General features: G+C 52.8%; 3 protein-coding genes and 2 pseudogenes across 3 annotated transcripts; 1 reads left to right on the forward strand and 4 right to left on the reverse strand.

Moving 5' to 3' along the window:
- Nucleotides 1-556: 556 nt before the first annotated feature.
- On the reverse strand, nucleotides 557-2,101 carry SAPIO_CDS5482 (annotated as a pseudogene; the record flags this gene model as incomplete).
- A 2,456-nt stretch (nucleotides 2,102-4,557) lies between these two features.
- SAPIO_CDS5483 (Urease) lies at nucleotides 4,558-7,425 on the reverse strand (the record flags this gene model as incomplete). Its single annotated transcript, XM_016787804.1, has 5 exons — nucleotides 4,558-4,878; nucleotides 4,951-5,842; nucleotides 5,917-7,106; nucleotides 7,215-7,301; nucleotides 7,405-7,425. The coding sequence occupies 5 exons, from the start codon at nucleotides 7,423-7,425 to the stop codon at nucleotides 4,558-4,560; spliced, it is 2,511 nt and encodes an 836-aa protein (XP_016642119.1).
- An 850-nt stretch (nucleotides 7,426-8,275) lies between these two features.
- Nucleotides 8,276-10,325, reverse strand: SAPIO_CDS5484 (Transcriptional regulator; the record flags this gene model as incomplete). The annotated part of the gene is made up of 2 exons (XM_016787805.1): nucleotides 8,276-9,750; nucleotides 9,881-10,325. The coding sequence occupies 2 exons, from the start codon at nucleotides 10,323-10,325 to the stop codon at nucleotides 8,276-8,278; spliced, it is 1,920 nt and encodes a 639-aa protein (XP_016642120.1).
- Nucleotides 10,326-14,590: 4,265 nt separating this feature from the next.
- SAPIO_CDS5485 (uncharacterized protein) lies at nucleotides 14,591-16,674 on the forward strand (the record flags this gene model as incomplete). Its single annotated transcript, XM_016787806.1, has 5 exons — nucleotides 14,591-14,725; nucleotides 14,893-15,633; nucleotides 15,954-15,979; nucleotides 16,059-16,552; nucleotides 16,637-16,674. 5 exons carry the CDS (start codon nucleotides 14,591-14,593, stop codon nucleotides 16,672-16,674), a joined length of 1,434 nt encoding a protein of 477 aa, XP_016642121.1.
- Nucleotides 16,675-18,065: 1,391 nt separating this feature from the next.
- Nucleotides 18,066-19,913, reverse strand: SAPIO_CDS5486 (annotated as a pseudogene; the record flags this gene model as incomplete).
- Between the last annotated feature and the right edge of the window lie 1,227 nt (nucleotides 19,914-21,140).

Genomic DNA, 21,140 nt, shown 5'->3' on the forward strand with positions numbered 1-21,140 from the left:
ATTTTTTTCCTTTTATTCTTTTTTCAACCTACCGTCCTTTGTTGGCTTTATATAGGCTGGAACGCATCGTCGCGTTAATAGAGAAAGGAAGCGCCACTCGCATCGCGGAAAGAGTCGAAACGTCACACTCTACGGAAATGGAAACAAACGACGAAGGAAAAACAAGGTGAGAGAAAGAGAAGGAGGGGACGAGAGGACGAGAGACTACGCGGAACGTATAACGAGTGATAGAAGGTTGGGAAAGGGAATGGTGGGCCGGGAAACATTGCTTCAGTTATTTTGTTTTATCATTATCTTGGGTTGGGTTTCGGCGCTCGGGTGGTTCGGCATGATATCCCATCTTGTTTTTTTATTCATATTTTAAAGGATTACTCTTGCATGGAAGATGTGCAAGTCAATGGGAGAAAACGGAGTTCTATGCTTAGGACGTCTAATCATTGAAAGCTCTTACACTCCTCTTCTTCTTTCTAAAGTACATGTCAAAATAAGTTACACGCCATGTGAGGTATATGGCAAGAGAGATTTTTATCTCCGTTCGTAGGCCAGTGTTCCGCTATCACTGGAACGTCGCAACCATCTTCTCCATCATAGCCAGCAACTCCTCCGGCGTCATCGTCTTCCTTCCACCTCCAGGCAAACTCGGCCCCGAAACGGTAACGGTGCGATCCGCCGCCTCCCTCGCGCCAATGGCAACAATAAGACCATACCCCTTCCCGTCGGCCTGGAGTTTCTTCCTCCCCATGGTAATAGGCCTCAAGTCGAGGTCCACGGCTAAGCCGGTCGGCTGCTTCATACCCTCGCTGACGGCGCCTGTCTCTAGTCCTTCCTCGCCATCGTGGCCCTCGAGGACGTTCCGCACGGTATTCGCCCAGGCCAAGGTAGCCGGCTCATCGTTGACGGTCAGCACGGCCACCTGGCGGGGGTTCAGCCAGAAGGGCCACTTCCCGTCGTATCGCTCGATCAAAAGCGCCATGAGCCTCTCGACGGAACCCAGCACGGCGCGGTGGACGAGCACGGGCGTGACGTAGCCGTTCGTCGCTAGCAACTCCGGATCCGTCGTCTCCTCGCCACGAGCCTCAAGTTCCGGCGCGGGAGCCTCGTACTTGAGGCCGAAGCGCTTGGGCAGCTGGAAGTCCAGCTGGATCGTCGCCGTCTGATGCTCCTTGCCATCCGAATCCTTAATAATGATATCAATCTTAGGGCCGTAAAAAGCACCATCACCCTCATTGACACTCCACGCCTGACCCGACGCATCAAGCGCCCTCTTTAGCGCCTCCTCCGCGCGATCCCACTCCTCCAGCGTACCAATGAAATGATCCGCCGGTCTTGTCGATAGCGCAAGCCGGTAGCTCACGCCGATCTGCAGCACGGAGTACACGAAGCGCACGAAACCCAGCGACCGCCTAATCTCCCTCTCGACCTGTGACGGCCGGCAGAAGATGTGGCCGTCGTCCTGGTGGAAGCGCCTCACGCGCGTGAGGCCCGACAGAGCGCCCGAGACCTCGTTCCTGTGCAGGGGGCTGAAGTCGGCGTAGCGTATGGGCAGGTCGGCGTAGCTTCGCGGCTCCGAGGCGAAGATGAGACAATGACCGGGGCAGTTCATGGGTTTCAGGCCGTAGTCCCCCTCGTCCTCCTCGGCGGCGGCTTCTTCGTGGCCGCCGCAGCACGAAGAGGTGCGCGGGTTGCTCGTCACGGAAAACATGTCGTCGGCGTAGTTCTCGAGGTGGCCGGATTTTTCCCACAGAGACTTCTTGTAGATGGTCGGCGTGTCGACCTCGTCGAAGCCGTAGCGGACGTACTGCTTGCGGAGGAAGTCGACGAGTCGGTTGGCGATTCGCTTGCCGTGGGGGAGGAGCAAGGGCGAGCCAGGGCTGTATATCGAGGTGGTGAAGAGTTTCTGTTGGGCGCCTAGGCGGCGGTGGTCGGGGGGTTCGGCTTTGGATTGGTGGTCTGACGAAGTAGGGGCGGCACGGCGGAGGCGGGTGGTGGTGGAGAGGGCACGGCGGATTGATTGTTGCGCTGCTGGGCGCAATTGGGAGATTGGGAGTCGCGAGGGCCGCAATTGGGCGAAGAAGGGAGAAACAGCCCGTGAGCGAACCATCACGACGGCTGTGGACGGGGTACCGTTATGACATTGCTTGACGGGAGGTTCGTCATGAGAGGAAAATCGCCCGCGACCTTTGGGAACTTGGAGGGAAATTTGCGGCACATTTGGCAGGCGGTGAAAGATATTTGTGCGGCAGATTTCCCTGACCGCCACGCCATGCTAAACGCCCGCAATGTCACTAATACCAGGACCGTCCACCGTCCATAGGATGCGGCGCTAAAATGCCCATTGCAGCAGGAACTTGTGTATTATACAGCCAGGCGACAGACCAATATGCTCCTCGTCCTTCAGCCGATACCTTTGTATTAGTGTGGATGCCAAGATAGACATAGCCAGGCCAGTTATCAGGCTGCGTTGTTGCGCCTCTGCCTGATCAATCAATACTCCCAACTGAAACATTCAAGGCTCCTTCAGAGTGCCATGGCTGGTCTAGCCCGCGCATGACTTTCTGCCTGCCGTTGGGGCTCCTTTACCCCGCAGAAAAAGAAGGGGGATGTGTTTCCAGAGACAGAGTCACGATGCCCGAAGCTCTAACTAAAACGAACGCAAGACAAGAGCTTCGGGCACCGGTTCGGGCTCCGCTTTTTCCCGTCACTCGGACGTGACCGACTCCGGACAACAAAGCTCTCCATCACCTTTGCAACTTGAACTTTGGGTGCCGTTGCAAAGACCTCGCTGTGAAATGCCATCAATGCGGCAGTGGCTCCGATCTCTTACTACTAATCCCGGTAAAAAGGCTGGCAGCTCAACGGCCTCCTTCAACAGTCTATCCCCATCGCCACCGAATCCCAATGACAAGAAAGAAGAGGAAACGACAACCGCGGCCAAGGGTTCGGCGTTCGTGCTGAAGGTTCTTGTCGACCAGGAGCCGGCCGATGCACAATGCGTAGATATTATTGCTGTTCACGGTCTTAATGGCGACTGCGATGGAACAGGGACCGACCCGACAAACGGAGTTAACTGGTTGACGCATGAGTCCTGCTTACGAAAAGACATACCCAAAGCTCGAATCTTAACATTCGGTTACAATTCCACAACCTACTTTAGCCGATCTGACGCTGATGTCCGCGATTTCGCGTCGGAGCTGCTGGCAGCGGTCAGCACCAAAAGGTTCCATAGAGCGGAGCTGGCGAGGCCGATAGTGTTTCTGTGCCACCATTTGGGTGGATTGGTGGTCAAACAGGTAGCACGCCCCCAGCTCTTTTGCGTCTCCGTGTGTGGATAAGACATATGGTAGAACATGTATATGAGTTAGGCAGCATTCCGTTTACTGACTATGCCAGGCGATTATTCAAGCCCATGAGAAGGATCGATTCTATTCACACATTCTGAGAAATATACGAGGTCTTGTATTTTTCGGAACCTCTCATCGGGGATCGAGTCTGGCCCCCTGGGACCAGATCGGTACGAGACTGGTAAAGCTCGGTACTCTTGGGTTTTTGTCGAATACGAAACTGCCCAAGGATCTGAGGATAAATTCAAAGATGTTGATGCACATTTCGGATTCTTTTGCACACAGAGGAGACCAGCTTGCCATCGTCAGCTTCTACGAGACCGAGTTCATGCCGGGTCTCAATTATCGCGTCAGTCGAGTCGTAGACTTCGTTACCAGTATGATCTCGAAAGCTAACAGGAAAGTCTTGATAGGTTGTCGAGAGAGACTCCGCCATCTTGGGGTGGCCGAACGAACTCGACATCGCAGTTGCTGCCGACCACAGTGGAATTTGTAAATTTCCTTCGGCAGATGACACGAGGTACCAAATTGTGGTGTTCCAGATAAAGAGACTGGTTGGAGACTTGGGTACGAATGAAGATAGCCATCCCCGTGAGTCGCTCTAGGCACTTCTTAAGCCACTCTTGATTGAGCAGTGCACGCTGGTTGATAAAGATTAGTGGTGCTTACCGACCAGGAGGAGAGATGTATGAAGACCCTGCACGATTCTACCACTAGAAGAGGTATCTGTATCTAGTGGTCATAAGTTAATAGGGCTGCGAGCATCTAGAGACTCTGCTCCATCATAGTGTACGATACAATACCCGAGGCTTATAAGTTGGGTTGGATATTTAATACCTATTCTGGACAAGTTAATATGTGCGTTTTGAGGCTTTTTACGACTGGAAGCCATTTATATACGTATATCTCTATAAGATAGGTCTCTGGTTAAGGTTGGTTAGTACGAAGGGGAAATATCTCGCGCTCGATGAAAGACTTGGACTCAGGTAGGGCACTAACCCAACCGAGAGAGTGAAAAGAATTCGAGAGTGGCCACTCTTACCAGGAACACCGTTGACGAGGACAAGTCAATGTGCGGCTCCCTCTTGTTTTGTCGAAACGATATTATTGATTTATATATGTATATTTCTGTGGCGTTTGTATTCACCCTACTCCTACCCAAAACTAACGCATTTACCGCTCTTTCTGTATCCATCGATAATATGCAATTTCATGCTCAGTACATATAATATGCCTGAGTCAAAGGCAGCGTCTCAGAAGGAGCCGCGGAACAGATATTCCCATCCGCCTCCACCGTATAACTCTCCGGGTCGACCTTCATCTTCGGCATCACATCGTTATACTTCATATCCCGCTTGCTTACATTCCGGCAATTCCTCACCGCCGAAATGCGCGACTTCAGGCCGTACGACGCGATGGAGCCGTTTTCAATGGAAGAGTTACTGACGAAGAGCACGCTTGACTCGGGAACTCGAGCTCCGAACATAGGGCGACCGATGATCGGCTGCACCGTTGGTAGCGAGGCATTTGCGTCGCCCTGTTTTTAGAGAACAAAAGAATTAGGTTCACCGCCAAAAGGCTGCGTCTCTTGAACGAAGTGGTGGCTTACCATCTGGCCCCAAGAAATGAGGCCACCCTTGATCACAACTTCAGGCTTCGTCCCAAACCAAGCCGGGTCCCACAAGGCAAGATCCGCCAACTTGCCCACCTCAACACTCCCAATAAGGTGACTAAAACCTTGCGCGAGTGCTGGGTTGATGGTGTACTTGGATATGTATCTCTTGACCCTGAAATTATCTGCTTCGGTTCCTTCGTCCTCGGGAAGCACACCCCTCTGAATCTTGTTCTTGTGCGCGGTCGTCCACGTTCGCAGAATAACCTCCCCGCAGCGACCCATAGCCTGCGAGTCACTGGACATCATGCTAATGGCACCAAGGTCATGAAGAACATCCTCGGCCGCAATCGTCTCGCCTCTGATACGAGACTCGGCGAAAGCAACGTCCTCGGGGATATCCTTGGAAAGGTGATGGCACACCATCAACATGTCAAGGTGCTCATCGAGCGTGTTGATCGTGAATGGACGCGTGGGATTGGTCGATGAGGGGAGAACATTGGGATGCTCGACCACGGAGATGATATCGGGTGCGTGACCGCCGCCGGCGCCTTCTGTGTGGTAAGTGTGGATGGTGCGTCCGTTGATGGCTTCGATCGTGGACTCGACGAAGCCGGACTCGTTGAGGGTATCTGTGTGGATGAGCACTTGGACGTCTAGGTCGTCGGAAACGCTGAGGCAGTTGTCAATAGCGGCGGGTGTGGCGCCCCAGTCTTCATGGATTTTCAAGCCGCAGGCGCCCGCATTGATCTGATCTCGGAGACCTGCGGGACCGCTGTCGCAACCTTTACCCGTGATGCCAATATTTACAGGCAGGGTATCGCAGGCTTGGAGAATTTGTTTGATGTAGTTCTTACCAGGCGTGCAAGTGGTCGCATTAGAACCAGCACTTCACCATGGAGTTAGTGATTGATGCTTTTTTTTTGTCCCTTTCAACGTGGGAGCAGGCGCTCAGTCACTGACCTTGGACCCGTTCCTCCGCCAAGCATCGTAGTGACACCAGAAGCGAGAGCCTCCGAAACCTGTTGGGGACAGATATAATGAATGTGCGTATCGATTGCACCGGCCGTAATAATCTTGCCCTCCCCAGCAATCGCATCCGTGCAACTGCCGACGACCATACCAGGGGTTACTCCCTCCATGACATCCGGATTGCCGGCCTTCCCAATGCCAACGATCATACCGTTCTTCACGCCAATGTCGGCCTTGTATATACCGGTCCAGTCGACAATCAGAGCATTGCTAATCACCAAATCAAGCGACACGGAGTCTCGCCTCCCCGTAGCCTGGCCCATGCCCTCTCGCAGTGTTTTTCCACCGCCGAACTTACACTCATCTCCGTAGACCGTAAGATCCTTCTCAACCTTGACCCACAGGTCCGTAAGACCTAGTCTCACGCGATCTCCCGTCGTCGGGCCAAAAGTAGCAGCGTATATGTCTCTAGACATAGTCGACGGCTGGATAAGACTCATGTCGGCTGTCAAATGCTCATGCAAGTGCCCGAAACCCCTTGACTGCAAATGCTGCACAATATTTTCGATCCTCCAGTGCTCCACGGTTCCACTGGCGAGGTTATTACCGCCCCTGATGACTTTGTTCCCAGCAATCTCAACAAGGGTCACCGTCTTGGTGTCGCCGGGCTCAAAACGCACCGACGTGCCAGCAGCGATATCGAGACGGTACCCGTAGGCCTTCTCGCGATCAAAGACGAGGTGAGGGTTCGTCTCGATAAAATGATAGTGAGATCCTACCTGGATTGGCCTGTCCCCTTGGTTCGTTACCTTGAGTCTGAGGCGCTTCCTACCTTCGGAGAATGTAATCACTCCTTTTACAGCGACAACCGCACCAGGCGCATTTTCAGCCGCGTAAGCGCTCGCCTCTGGCATCGGGAAAAGATCATCGCTCGGGATGGGGAGGAAGCTTCCGTATAGTGCGCGGTCGAGGTTACCATCGTCCGTCCTAATTGGGTTGTCGATCGTCACAAGGTAGGTTCCGGAGGGAAACGTTCCTTCGACCTGAATTTTATGGCAAGTGCTGGGCACTGAAGGGAGTACATGACGACGACCCAGCATCGTTGAGCCGAGACTCATGAGATCGGAGACGGTATGGTGCCCATCGCGGATGAGCTCCTGAATATTGTTGGCAATGAGAGCCTGGGGAAGTGGACAAGTGCATGCATATGTTAGCTTGCTTCATGGCTTTGTCAAGCCCATTCCAGTGCAGGAAGCTCTGGCCGGAGAATGTCAATTGGATTGATCTACCGTTGCTTCAGAGTGGTTAAGCTTTACGCCCCTGGCGAGGCGACGTTGCGCGAGCTGGCCAAGCTGCGAGACGAGGAGCTTATCGAGCTGTTGACGTGGGCATGGCTGTTAGATCTACGGTCCACAAAAGCTGACGGAGACTTCGCGGGGGGTACCAATAATTCTTGGCAACGGCGGGGTCCGAACGAACCTCCTTCGGGGCGAGATGCATTCTGGCAAAGGGCTTCTAGAGCTACTGGGCGATGGCTGGCAGCGACCAGGATTGAGGTACATTTACAAGGAGCAACGACGGATGAAAAGTGATCTCCCGACTGAAAGATTCAAGAAGCCACTTGCAAAAGCAAGGTCGAAAATCAATCAAGGTAGAGAAGCTCCGAGTGTTGCGTGCGAAGCCAGGAACGGAGTGGGGAGAAGCTTATCAGGAGCTGGCGCCACTGATCCGTTGATGTTCTGTTCTGCGTTTGGCTTATCGTTGTTACTAGGTAATATAAATACCACAACGTCATCTGGTCTATCTGTCCATGTACTCTTCAGTAACTTCGTACATGGCACTTCAAGTTGTCTATAGTAGATAAGAGGCCGATAACTAATCAATCCAGATAGTCTTTCCCGCATCTCCAGATTGTCGACTTGTTAGGTAGCATCTTGATGCATCCCGCTGCGCCCAACCAAGCACTGCATGCATGTTCAGAGAGCATGCTGGAAGGGGAGTCTGCAGCGCCTTCGAAACATTGGAGTGCGTATCTTGAATGTAGTGCCGAGACCGGTTTTATCTCTCGGAAACGGGCCAGGCGATTCACACATACGCAGTAACGGTCAACAGATGCGGAATTAGAATGTGGAACAAAGCATTGGATTGAATTGATCAAGTCAAAACCAAACAACGCGTGGCTGTAGCAGTAGTAAACCGTTCCCTCCGCCCCTAATTCCAATGTTCCAACCCCCAACGCCATAAAACAAGCCAACCAATCCCTGTCATAAATCGATAACTGCTTAAATGAAGTCTAAGTATACTTTCATGGCAAGGGCAGAAGTCCTCAAGCTGTTTTGTGGCTGCCCACTCATTCTTCATCATCTACCTCCTCATCCCACTGCTCCTTCTCCTTCTTAATAAGCCCCGCCATCTCCGGCGGCTGAAATATGGAGCTGCCGGGCTCCGTGTTGCGAGGCACTTTCCCGAGATTCTCGTCGTCGAAGACGGAACCAATAGTATCGATCCACCGACGCCGGCGCTCCATAAGCGTCCGCGTAAGATCGCCGATACCAGGCCGCGCCGTGCCCGCCGCACCAACGAGGTGACTGCCGCCGCCAGCACCGCCGGGCCGCTTGTTTTTCTTGCTCTTGCCCATCGTACGTGTGCGCTTCAGGTAAGCGCTTTGCACCTGCAGGTCCAGATCTTCCAGGATAGTCTGATATTCCTGGTGGGCCATGCGTTCCTTGACAAGCTCCGTCAGGCGAGCTTTGCGCGCCCCGTTGATGAGCATCTGCTCGCGCAAGCGCTCCTGCAACAACCGTAAGCGGGCGGAGACTTCGTCGTCGAAGTGCCCGTCGTACTCGGCCTCGAAGTTACCGTCAGGTGCGAGGAAGCCGATATGGCGGAGTTCTTGCTTGAGACGCTCGTCGACCTGGCCGTATTCGAGCTTGGGATGCGAAGCCTTCTTCCATGCCTCCGTCGATGACTCGGGCATCGAGGTTGCAGGCGCAAGGGAACTTGCTTTGTCGTCGCCAGCTGCGCCGCTCTCACCCGTGTCTCCGTTCATATCTAGGCTCATTACAGCGTCGCCATTGACACCATTCGATCGATCCTCGCTTGGCGGCGCTCTCGCTTCTGGTCGCATAGCCTGTAGTAGGCGGCTAAGGAGTGGGCCGACTGACAGCTTATCGGTTTCGCCGACATCATCACCCATGATCTCTATGGAGCCACGCGGCTGGTTTGGAGGCAGCCTGTCTCTAGTGGAGTGAGAGTCGATAGCCATCGCACCGTCTTCTTCCGCCCAAATTTCCGTGTAGTGCTTCTTCCCCCTCTTCGGCATTGTGAAAGGCGTGACACGATCGCCTCGTTCTCTTAGGAATGCTAGGTCTTCCTCGGAAAAGGCGCGGAAATACGGCTCGACGTAAGAAGAGAAAGTACTAAAACTGATTTGATTCGCGGGTTTGGCGTTACTGAAATCTTTATCGGGAGGGTCGCCAGCAATCAGGTTTGCTAAATCGCTCTTAGGGTATTTAACAACCGAGTAAATCTCCTTTATTTCGTCCTCCGACATGCCCGGGACAACATCGCGAATCTCGTACACTGTGGGGTCGGGGAAGGTCGAAGGATCGTCGCCAAAAGTATTGCTTTGGGGAAGCATAGGTCGTGGTGGTCGCGATTCGTCATCGGAGCTCGACTCCTCCTCGTTCTCGTCGGCCTTTGCTTTTTCATCGACCTCCATGGCTGTTGGGGATGCTTGCGCAGCTGTTGAGAGTGAAGAACTGACCGACTCTTCGCGATGGTGCTTCTTCGCCTTTGTTGATTCGCGCAGTGGGGAAGATCGTTCTATAAAAAGGAGAGAAAAAGATGACGTTAGCAAGAGGGAATTGTTTCGAAAGGAGAGAATGTTTATCAAGTTTTAATGAGGGTCCAACGAAATATCGCCGGAGGTGGATGGGTGGAGCTAAAAACGCACCGGGCTTCGTATCTTGAGGCGCCAAAGAATCCGCCGCCTTGCGCTTCTTTCTGTTTTTCTTTTCGCGCTCATCCTCGTCCGTCCTCGTGCGTTCTTCTTCCTCATCCACACGGTTCTTCCGCGCCATGGCCAATATGCGCATTCCTTTGTCGTAGAAATTGCTCCGCAAATCAATAGTATTTTGTAACCGTTGGAGACGGGCTACCATGCCATCCAGACTCTTGGTATCCGGCATCATGGCGTTGGCGGCGCCTTGGTCAACCACATCGTCATTAGTTAAAGCACGAAAGTGCTCGACTCGTAACTCGAGATATTCGGCGTCTACAGCGTCGATGGGCGGGAGTGTGGCGGTCACGGGCATCGAGCTTGGCGTCGTATTCCGACTCCTCTGGCGCATTGCGCCAGCGCCCTTCTTGCCGGTGCCTTTTTGCGACCCGGGAGGCATTGTGAAAGTAGTTGGAAGGGATTCGATGGAAACGAGCGCGTGGTGTGTCTTAAATCGCGTGTATCGAGGTGGGAACGGGCATGATTCTCAAAGGACTCGGACTCGGCACTCGGATTCCACTACAGATGATTATACAGGCGATGAAAAACAAAGATGGAGTTAGAGAGACAATATCTTGAGGGAAAAAATATTGACGGTACTCGAGATGCCAAGCCCTTGTCTGAACGAGTGGATGATGATGGACGTCGCGCATTGAACTCGACATCAAGTTCGCCTCGATGTTGATCTCCTCTCCACGGCAATCTCCGTCATGGACTCTGACAGGTGCACACCTTGCAAACGGAAAAGAGAGTTTGTTTTCCGATGGACACACCCGAGCCTTAACTTTTTGATTACCTAATCAACAACAAGCACCAAAACCCGCGATCGAACAACGAAAGAGAATTGTGAGGAAGGTACTTCACTGGAGTGGAGTTGTATTTTTGGACAGCTTCACGAGCTTGCATGATTCATGTTTCTAACAGAGTCACGAAGTGGTTCGCCCAATCGTCTCACGCTCGGCCGAGACGATCCGTCTCTTCCGTATTTATTTCACCAAGCCAGCTCGCCCCTCGCCGTCCAGTTAATCGGCCGGCTTTGTAGTTTATCATGACAGTCTCAGCACAGGTGAATTGGGCAGATAAGCTTACGTGGGCCTGGTCGCGATTTAAGACCTGCAGACAAGGAAAACGGAGGGAAACGAATCACAATATTGAGGTTGCGCAACTGGACAGCTGGGGCTGGCGCGGATCAACCCTACCAAATATCAAATATGCAATATTTCATGGTTGGCTTTGCCGAGTCCCCGCTCAGGTGAAGATCAGGGCCTGGCTTGCTGGTCGAGGTCAGGGGTGCAGGTCGGCCGGGACGGTACGGAGCCCAGAAAGTGCAGTCCAGCTTCAAACGCATTCTCTTCCGCACTAGATTTCCCATATTGGCGACACGACCGGTTCTGGTCGTCGCGAGGTGTTGAGACTCTGAAGCTATGAAGTGGTGGGACGAGATGTGATGAGCCCGGCCTCTCACGGGAGATGATGCTGCTGCTTCCCATGATGTGCGACAACACTTTACCCCATGTCGATCAGAATGCGGACGAGACGCCATCAATTAGTTTCGAAGCCCCCAAATAGATGAGAAGCCCTAAGTTTGAGAGGTGCTCTAAGCTACTACTTCGCGACTAAACACATAGAAAGGCCTCTGTGCTGTGGCGTTTGTAAGAGCGGACAGACTCTTGATCTATCCACACTGAAACAAGGCGTCATCACTGGACGGGCTGTTGCCTCTCCCAGGTTTGACAACGTGGATCAAGATCAATCAATTGCTTCAAAGTCTTCAATAAGTTGGGCATTGGACACTCCACTGCCGTACTCCGTACATGACAGGGCTGCTCGCTACGAAATGAGTTAGACTTTCCTTAAATAGTAGTCCTTCGACAAGCCCACTCGCATTTTTGCCACTCAATGAGAGCCCGCCGCCAGGCGTTCCACGGGTTCCGGCACGTACGTTTTACATACCCGCCTCCGAGGTGCACACAGAGGGATTCGATGAGGTTGACTCCCCACCCGTCATACGAAAGATACACCAAGCTTTCATTTACGCAATGCATGCACCCACCCACCGTTTTCTGCACAGCTTTGTCCAGTAAGGTAATAATTGGAGCGACTGGAAGGAAAGGAATCAAGGGCGACTTTTCTGACTTTTCTGCCTGCCCCTATATAGTATGTACATCGTGAAACGAAGTAATAAATCTTGCGGCATCTTCGTTCTCCATGCTGTGTGTTTGATTCACTTAAGGCAGCATATTTGGTAGCACCTGTAGCACCTCCACCTGTCAAGGCGTTTTCGACCTGATGCTGCTCGTCCGCGTGGTTTCCTCTGAGTTGGTAATGGCATCTATAGATGTCTATCTAACGATATGCGCCTGAAGATCCTGCCATTCACAGGGAGTATCGAACGCTCATCGAGGGCTTAGTCTTCTCTTAATGGTGTTTTTGGTATTTGGTGTCCGCACATTTGCTTCTTCTTCGGAGTCGTGGCCTGCACATTTCAATGACTTCTTCAAAGTCATGGGTCCGCTCCGGTGCTACGGTGTCGACGAAATCAAGAGAGTTGGGCGGAGAACTGTTCCTATCTTCTTGCTTAGCCAGAATGAGCTACCCTCATTCTCAACCCTTGACTTGACCGATTATTCCCACCAGCTTTGCGGTCCCCTGTGGTTATTGGGGTTGCGGAGCTAGGTTTGACAGTTAGTTGAGTGTTTCTCTTAGGTTTTTTGATGCCAGGCCGTGGCTCAAATGGCTTATTGACAATGTTTCTCACTCCACCCTCAGACGAGGCCCGCGTTCTCCCTCCCATCGGAAAAGGCACAAACTTTAACCGACCCCGAATGTCCTTTCATTACAGGCATTGCCAAAGTCCAAGCCGTGGGTTATTTATGCTTTTGCCAGGTGCCGCCCCTTGCTCATGATTATGGACATGTGTGATCCCTGGGAAGGAAGATTGAATGGCGAGAAACATTGAAGCGAGAAACTTCCTCCGCCGTACTCTGTGGTCGCCCAACCGGATGTTCGGAGCACGAAGCTGTTGTCTGAGACCAGGGCCATCCACACGCTAACGCCACGAACCCACCCAGACAGAGCAAACTGCGCCAAAAGTGCCAGCCGGGGGGAGGGTACCTAAACTAGACACGAATCCATGGTTCAGCAGCCAGAGTTGTAGGAGGGTTCCGTCATACTGCTATCCCGTGCACAAGACCAAGTTTGCTGCTATTCAGGCTTGAAAATGCCGGGTATGTAGGGCATGTAGATGGTATCGAGCATTATGGTGAATCCGTGCATTATTTTGCCGCCCATCGTTCTCATCCACCCCGGCTCTACAGAGTAGCCTCTGACTCTGTCCAAGAACGATCAATTGATGCATTGATTCCATTATCTTCGTTTTTGGTAAAGGGGTGACCTGACAATATACTTGCAAAGTGGACCGGGATTTTGATTTTAATACAATTGTACTTTGTTGCGTCCAGTCCACAGGTATTACCCTCCCCCTCCACAAGTACAACGTGGTGTATTACCTGTTGAGTGGTCTAGCCTACAAGCCACGACTACCCTGGCGTGTACCATCAGTGTCTCGTCAAGGCACACCATTCCTGCTATTGTCATTGCCCATTTTGTACCATCAAATGTTCTATTCCGCAGCCGGGAAACGGCTTAATCATATGTACTTTGTACTTGCACTTTTCTCCTTCGTATGCATTGAACTCTGCTCAACCTTCCGCTCTAGTGTAATGTACTTGTACGAGGTACTCCAATATCCTCCCCTCCCATCAAACGTGCTGACCATTGGACACCCTCCACTTCCCCCTTCCCAAGTTGCCATCCCTTTACGATCACACGAAGTACCCAGTTCAGGCCAGCCACCACCACCCAGCGGCGCCCACCCACTCCTCCCCGCGGTCCCTCCACCAGGTGCATGAGCTTTCGATTCTTATGATTTACTTCGTACACAGATAATGCATGGCGAATTGCGGGTTTGGCCTGAGCACTTCATGCTTCTAGTGCTGCGTCCTGCCTCGCTTCCCATTCCTCAATTCTGCAAATCCCCATTCCAACACCTTTTTTCTTTTCCTAAATCCCGTGCTGGTTCCGCCCTAGCCAGGCCCATGTCGCCGCCGTAACTGCAGCCGTCCGTCCATACCAATCGCCTCCCCTGTACCCGCGCTCTCTCCTTCGAACTCGCCCATCATCCAACTCCAGTCCCTTCAATTCCTTCCCAAGAAATTCTGTGCCGCCAGCTCGATTCCTCGCTCTGCGCATTCGACCCCCCCGCATCGCAGACGCCGAAGTAGATGCAGACGCTGATATGTCCTCCATCAAGAACTTGAATATGTCCTAGAAGCATGTGTAAGTACAATTCAAGCTTTCCCGACCGACGAAACCTGTCGCAAATCCCCTTGTAGCCAAGCCCAGAAAAGAGTTTACCGCATCGCCCCAGTCTTGGCGCGGCAACTGACGTCTTACAGCGCTCTCCGAGATTCGAAATGTCGTGTATGTTTGAAAGCCTTGCTCCCTTGCCTCCCTCACAAATACGCGCTTCTCTCGACCATTGGTTCCTGGCGATTTCGAGGTTCGAGTCGAGAAGTGAGGGCTCTGAATCTGCGGGGTCGCCCCGGACTTGGGCACGCCTCCTCGAACGCGTTGCGCTTCTTCAAATCGCCCTCAGCTCTCACGATGCCCATTCCGCGAGAGACGACCTCTCCTTCTCGCTTCGCACCTCGAAATGGGACCAGATCCAGATGGCGTCTTGTCGACGGAAGCTTCGACATAATCTTGTGGCTAACTCTCTCCCTCACAGTCTCTTATTTAGTAACCCTCTATTCAATGGGGAGACTTCACTTCCCACGACCCTTATTCGAAACCTAACTGCTGTCGCCGTAGGTCTTGTCTGTCTGCCGGCACCCTTTCGCCGTCCCCCACTTGAACGTGCCGGTTCTGTGAATGGCCTATCGGTTCCCTACTGACACCTTTCCTAGAGCCAGTTAGCCTTCGAGTCACAACAGTCGGCCAATCTAACGACGTTGACGACGACAAACGCCGAAACATTAAACGGAGTTATTCAGGGTTTACTCTATGTTCCGACGATAGATTCCAGCAACTCCTGCTCAGAAGATCAGTACGACCCAGCGATCGGTCTCCCGCGAAATGTCACTCGACGGTCCAACCTCCCACCCACCAACTACAAACTGGTCGCGATCGCCCCATGGTTCAGCAAGGAATGCACCCAAGCCTATCTAAAAGCAGCACGATACGATCCCGTCCGAGCCTTCATATTCTACAAACCCAACAACTCGACGAAAAAGCCCCAAGATGTCGACGAGCCGATCTGGGACCTGGATGATGGTGGTGCGTGGATGCAACAAAATAAGTTCCCCATCTTCGCCATCCCCGGCCGGGAAGGCAATAAGCTTGTGGACCAGCTTTCTCAGTACTCCGGCTCTTTGCAGCAGGTTCCTTTTGGCGAGGAGATTATCGACGCCTTCGGCCCTAACCCCCGAGACTATGTTCGAATATGGACCGAACTAACGATGAAAGATACCAAGAGCATGCCGGCGTTGTGGACCTTCTTCGTCATTGTCATTGGCGCCCTGCTCTTGATTATCGTTTGTGTGTCCGTCTTCATGCACTTTCTACAGCGCCAACGTCGCAAATCACTTGCTCTTCGTGTTAAGCAGGGCGAGGTCGATCTCGAAGCGATGGGTATTGCCCGAGTCATGGTCCCTGAGGAGCATGTGAAATCCTTCCCCTTATACACCTACCAATCGGAATCCGATAGAATGAATGGACCCTCTACCCCTGCCTCTAACCGTAGCTCCCGACACCCCGACCGCAGCATTTCATCCGTCGTTTCCATCTCGGGAAGATCATCCCGTACGAGCCTGGCCGGGAGCGAATGTTTGACAATAGCGACAAATTATCAGCCTCAGTGCCAAATATGCCTCGAAGATTTTAAAAACCGAGTCTCCGTCATCCGCCAGTTATCATGCTACCACATCTTTCACCCAGAATGTATCGACGAATTTCTAACCAGAAACAGCTCGCTGTGTCCAGTGTGCCAGCAATGTATGTTGCCTCGCGGATACTGTCCGCGAATCACCAATGCCATGGTACGACGGGAACGAGCTATGCGACGACTCCGCAGTACCGTCGATGTCGAGATCGATTCGGCCGAGGGCAAAAGCAAGCACAAGCTCTTCAGCAAGCGCACATTTAGTGACCTCGTCACGCCAAACCACCACTCCTCTGACCCATCCACTAAATCTACCAAACCGCCCAAGGAGGCACCCGTCGAACCCCAAACGCCAGTGCAGCCTATGGAGGGGACAGAAACGCAGACCCCAAACGCTCGGGGTGCCGAGACCGGTAGCCCTGACGATCCTGACGCAATTGCGCAATCTCCACAGAACCAGGAAGGTACCGCCACCGAGTCTGAGGATACCGTAGCCGCTCTCCCTCCTATAACCCGACACAAGAAGTCTCGTCGTAATAAGCCACGTGAGCTGAAACTAGCCCCAATAAAAGGTCCTCCATTATCTGACCACCAACCCGAGGGCCGCAAGAGTCCTTCGGACCTTGCGAGGGCGAGGATGAAGCACTTAGCTCGTCCGCTCGACGATGAGGATGATCGACCGCTATGTAAGTATATACCCTCTATCTATTTCTCTTTCGCACCGATTCGAGAACCATCTCGAGGCTTGTCTGCTCTTGACAACTAACCAGACTCTCTGTTTCTATATAGGGAGGAGAGCCATAACTAAGGTCTTTCCGAGCTTAACATGAAGCGGGCAGCTACTATACGTTTTCTTTTTCCGGCTGTTATAGTGCATTTTCACGAATATCTCACGATATAGAGCATTGGGTATCGGCGTCTTGGTTCGTCAATATCGGGAACTGGTAACTTCTGGAGTTATGGTTTGGTCATGGGACACGCATCTACCTGCATGGATGGGCATATTACCTTTATTTTTCTCTCTTCGAACGGATCTTTGCCACTGCCGACCTTGGTTGTGGTCTATTTCTATCGCCGCCATTCGTTTCACACATAAACTACTACCAGGCAGTGCCTGTGTTCGCAGCCTTGACTGGAGGGCGAGCCTGAAGCAGTAACGATGACAGAGGCCCTAACAGGCCGATGAAACACGCAGCGGAAGTACTCACACAGAACGCGGACAACTCGTTATACCTATCTCTACCAAAGTGATGGTGATGGGACGCTCATCACGATTCTACTGGACTCCGTCTTCCCTATCATCAGGAGGATACGAGAATACGAAGACCCTAGGAGACCCTATTTTAAGCGTTAATTTTTTTCGGCGTTTCTGCGCATCACCAACTACGCTCGCTCGGCTCCGGACGAATACCGGGAAACGAAGCGCCCGCTCTCTGGTATTTACTTATTTCATTCTTACACTTTGGGGTTCGGGATTATGGTATATATCATACATAGACTCTTGGGGAACTGGAATCTCGGGGCTGGTGAAACGGTGTTGAATGGTGCGTGACTGGCTGGGATCTATCCTTATTTTCTCTGCTGAAATTCAGAGTTAATCTCGCTTCCTGTTGTCCTCTTTTTTTATTATTTTTTTTTATAACAGGGTCATATATGTATTGGGAAGGTGGGAAAAACTGAGGGATACCCGAGGAAAATCCAACACTATTTTTGTTTCTTTTTGTTTGGAGGACACACACACATATGTACGAGGGTTTCGTTCGGCTGCATATAATGGTGGTGTGTTATCTTTATAGAGCTAGTCTGAGAGGAAGTGCAAAAAGAACAGCGAGGGAAGAGAGCCCAATTGATGATGGAAACAGTTTTGGCGCATTCCTCTTTGAAGCGTCCATGGCTTCTCGGAGCTTCACTTGATGTCAAGTAACAAGTTGTCTTGAGATGAGAGCTACATATGTATGGACGGTCTGTCGCTTCTCCCCGAGCGGCTTTCAGCAAGTCCCTCAACAGGGGAAAATGTACATAGAGTGATCATCAATCATTATAAGTTCCATTGAGGAAAACTGACTATACGCAAACCTATTTAACAGTTCCCTATAAAACCCTCAAATCAAACACAGAAAACTCCTTCCAAGAAATCACAAAGCCGTGGCAACATCATAAATGCCCCTAAAGGGTCGAGTAACTCGAGAACCAGAACATCTAATCACCCTCAAGCAACCTCTCCTCCTTAACGCCCCCCCTCGCAAGCGCCTCCCTAATCCGATCATTCTCCGCAGCTCTAATCCTATTCCTCGCAGCCTCCAACCTCTCCACCCCGCGATCAATCGTCTCAATATGCACCGAAAGCGGCACGCGCGCCCTCGCACTCCCCGGCCCACCCGTAAGCTGCCCCCCAGCACGCCTCGCAATCTCCGGCTCGGCCACGCGATCGCGTAAATCACCCAGCCCGGCCTCGATGCGTTCCAGATCGACGATGAGCGCGGAGACCTGCGCGACGGCGGCGGAGCGCTGGGCGTCGACCTGTTTGAGGAGGGAGAGTTGGGCGTTGAGACCCTGGAGGCGGCGGGAGTTGGCACCAACGAGGGTCCAGAGGGTCCAAAGGACTTGGTCGCGGCGGGATTCGACGGATTGGGATGAGCGGGTGACGATTTCGTAGATGAGGGAGAGGTGGTCTTCTGCTTTTGTGAGGTGGCGGAGGACGGATTGGGCTTCGAGGATGAGGGTGGAGATGCGGTCTGAGACGAGGGATGTGTGCTCGATGTACTTGTCGACAAGGGCACGTTCGTCAAAGACCCCCGTCGTCGTAGGTTGGAAAGGGTAGAAAACCCACGAGGCGAAGTCGCCGAGGAGCCCGCCTCCGTCGTCGTTACCTTGGCTCCGCTGCAGGTCGCCGTCGAAGGAATCGAGGTAGCGAGCCGTCCACTTGTTGATGCTGATGACGGAATCGACGGCGGATCCCACGTGTGTGTTGAATTTCTGGAGTTCGCTCGTGCTGCGCCGCGCCGTGTCGATGTAGCCGTCGAATTCCTGGACGAGCTCCTCGCGCGCCGTCAGCTCGCTGTAGCGGACCATGGTGCGCAGGTCGCGGATGGAAGATTCGGATCGCTTCATTTCGAGGGGTAGGGAGACGCCGTCTGCGCTGCGTTCCAGGACTTGCTCGAACTGCGCCTGCACACCCATGAGCTCGTCGAACTCGACTTGGCGTCCACCTGCCTGGCCCGATCCTCCAGCGGTGAGGGGCGGGTCAGGCACCTGCGGGCAGAAAGAGAGGTCTAGGTAGGAGACTCCAGGAATGCGGCATATCGGAGATAGCGAGACGAAGATGGATTTCGTAATCATGTTTTGGACTATTATAAGACCGCCGAAAAAGAAGTATATGGCGAGGAGGAATGCCAGAGGTCGTTGCGCGAAGCGAAAGGCCATACCAATAACTCCGAAGAACCAGCCAAAGACATCGAGTAAAGCCGCCGGCAGATGGGTAGTTAGAGCACCTTTCAGCCCGCTCCCGTCCTCCGCATCCCTGTCGTTTTGGTCATTGTCATAATATAACCGTTCGCGACCAGTGTTCTGCCTTCTCTTAACGGGACTTCCCCGCTCTGCTTCCGACTGGTAGCGACCAACCCTTCGTCGCAAGTCATAGCCGCCTAGCTGATCATCATCCCTGCCTGGCCTTATGGTACGGGATGACCGCCCGCTGCTGCGCCGCGAACCAGTAACCTCGACAGTCGGCATATAAAACTCGGGATCAGGCGTCCGGTGGGTGGTAGTATCTCTCCGCGGCGTCTGCCTAGCAGAAGGAACGGTGGGCTGGAACGGCGAGCGAAGAATGACGCGCTCGTCGTCCGCGCTGGTGAGAAAGTCCTGGATGCTGTCTTGAGAGTTTATGCTCATCTGCCCGCCGGAGGATAGTTGCGACGGTGCGCTCGAGAGGACGATATCGGGGTCTTCGTCGGCGGGGACGATAGAGGTGTCGAAGCTATCGTTCTCGCCGCCTTCGACCATGCGCCAGGAGCTCTCGACGGGGATTGCTTGTCGCCTCGACGACATTGTCGGCTCCGGGTGCGCGATGCTTTATGTCATATGAATATAGAAGGCGCTCGCTTCGTAGTGCTGGGGGAGGCGACTATATCGTCCGGGTCTGATGCTTATCGCAGTAGTTTGGGGAGGATATAGAGATCAGAGAGCGCCCACTCCAGCTCGGTTGGAAGATGGAAAATTATATATTGGCGTGTTTCCGCGAATCGTAATTCTTTATGTTGACTGTGTGGGTGCGGCGCTGCCTAGAGCAGAATATGGCGCAAGCAAGTTCGAGGCGAGAGTCAACGGTCGCGCTCAGCAGGGAGACGCGACGGGAGGAATGTTGGCGGAAGCGTTAACTTTGGGCGATATCGGGTCTTTATATAATAGTGTGGTTGAAGATGTGGTCCAAGGTCGTATTCGCAAGTTTTGGATATTTTGGTGACTCATAGAAGGATCAAAGAAGTTGCTCGTTGCGGGTGTTTGCCTAAAAATATTCTGAAGATGTGAATGTGCAAGGGTCGTTTTCGGTATGGGGGATGGAGTTTGAGATGGAGAGCTGGGCTAGGCTGGTGTGGATCTTGGAGATGTTTATTTGGGTACGTTCATGGTGGGATGCTGCTGCTGTTGTGGGGTTTAGTGGCAGACAGGGAAGCAGGTCCCGTCAACTTCGGGATGCCGCCGCTGGTACCTCTGTACTGCGGTACAAGTTCACTTGGAGACTGCGAAGTACATCATCTTCAACCTGTCACAGTCCTCTTGCCAGAACCTCAGCGTGACCTCGTCTGGCTGGATCTGTTACCATGATTGGCTGTAGGGACAGTGACTTCATCATAGGCAGCCACCCCGCCAGGCGCGTAGAAGTATCGAGTAGTGGAGTTGTACTTGGTAGTGGAAACATTGAAGGTGTGCTTGGAACCAAAATACCTTGGCCTGTCAATACCGGGTCCACCTTCCCAGCTCCACCGAGCCGACTTGGCGATAGTGACCCGAGGCTGTCCCGCTTTGGCTGGCAGCTTCGCCTTCCCATCTCTTATCTTGTAGGGTGCACTGCAGTATCCTAGCTGAGGAGAAAGCCGTTCTTGACAACACATTGAGCCCAAATGAAAACTACTCGCGACAAGACACTCGGTACTTTACTTTTCGAAAACTAAGAAAGAACCTTGCGCTCCAGGCTCAGTCGAATAATAAATACACCGAATCTGCGGACCCCCACTGACCGCGCTTGTTTTGCTGCGGTCGGTATTATCCCTTTCG

Source organism: Scedosporium apiospermum (assembly GCF_000732125.1).
Source record: "Scedosporium apiospermum strain IHEM 14462 chromosome Unknown SEQ_SAPIO_0099, whole genome shotgun sequence".
In the NCBI taxonomy this organism is placed as follows: Eukaryota; Fungi; Ascomycota; class Sordariomycetes; order Microascales; family Microascaceae; genus Scedosporium; species Scedosporium apiospermum.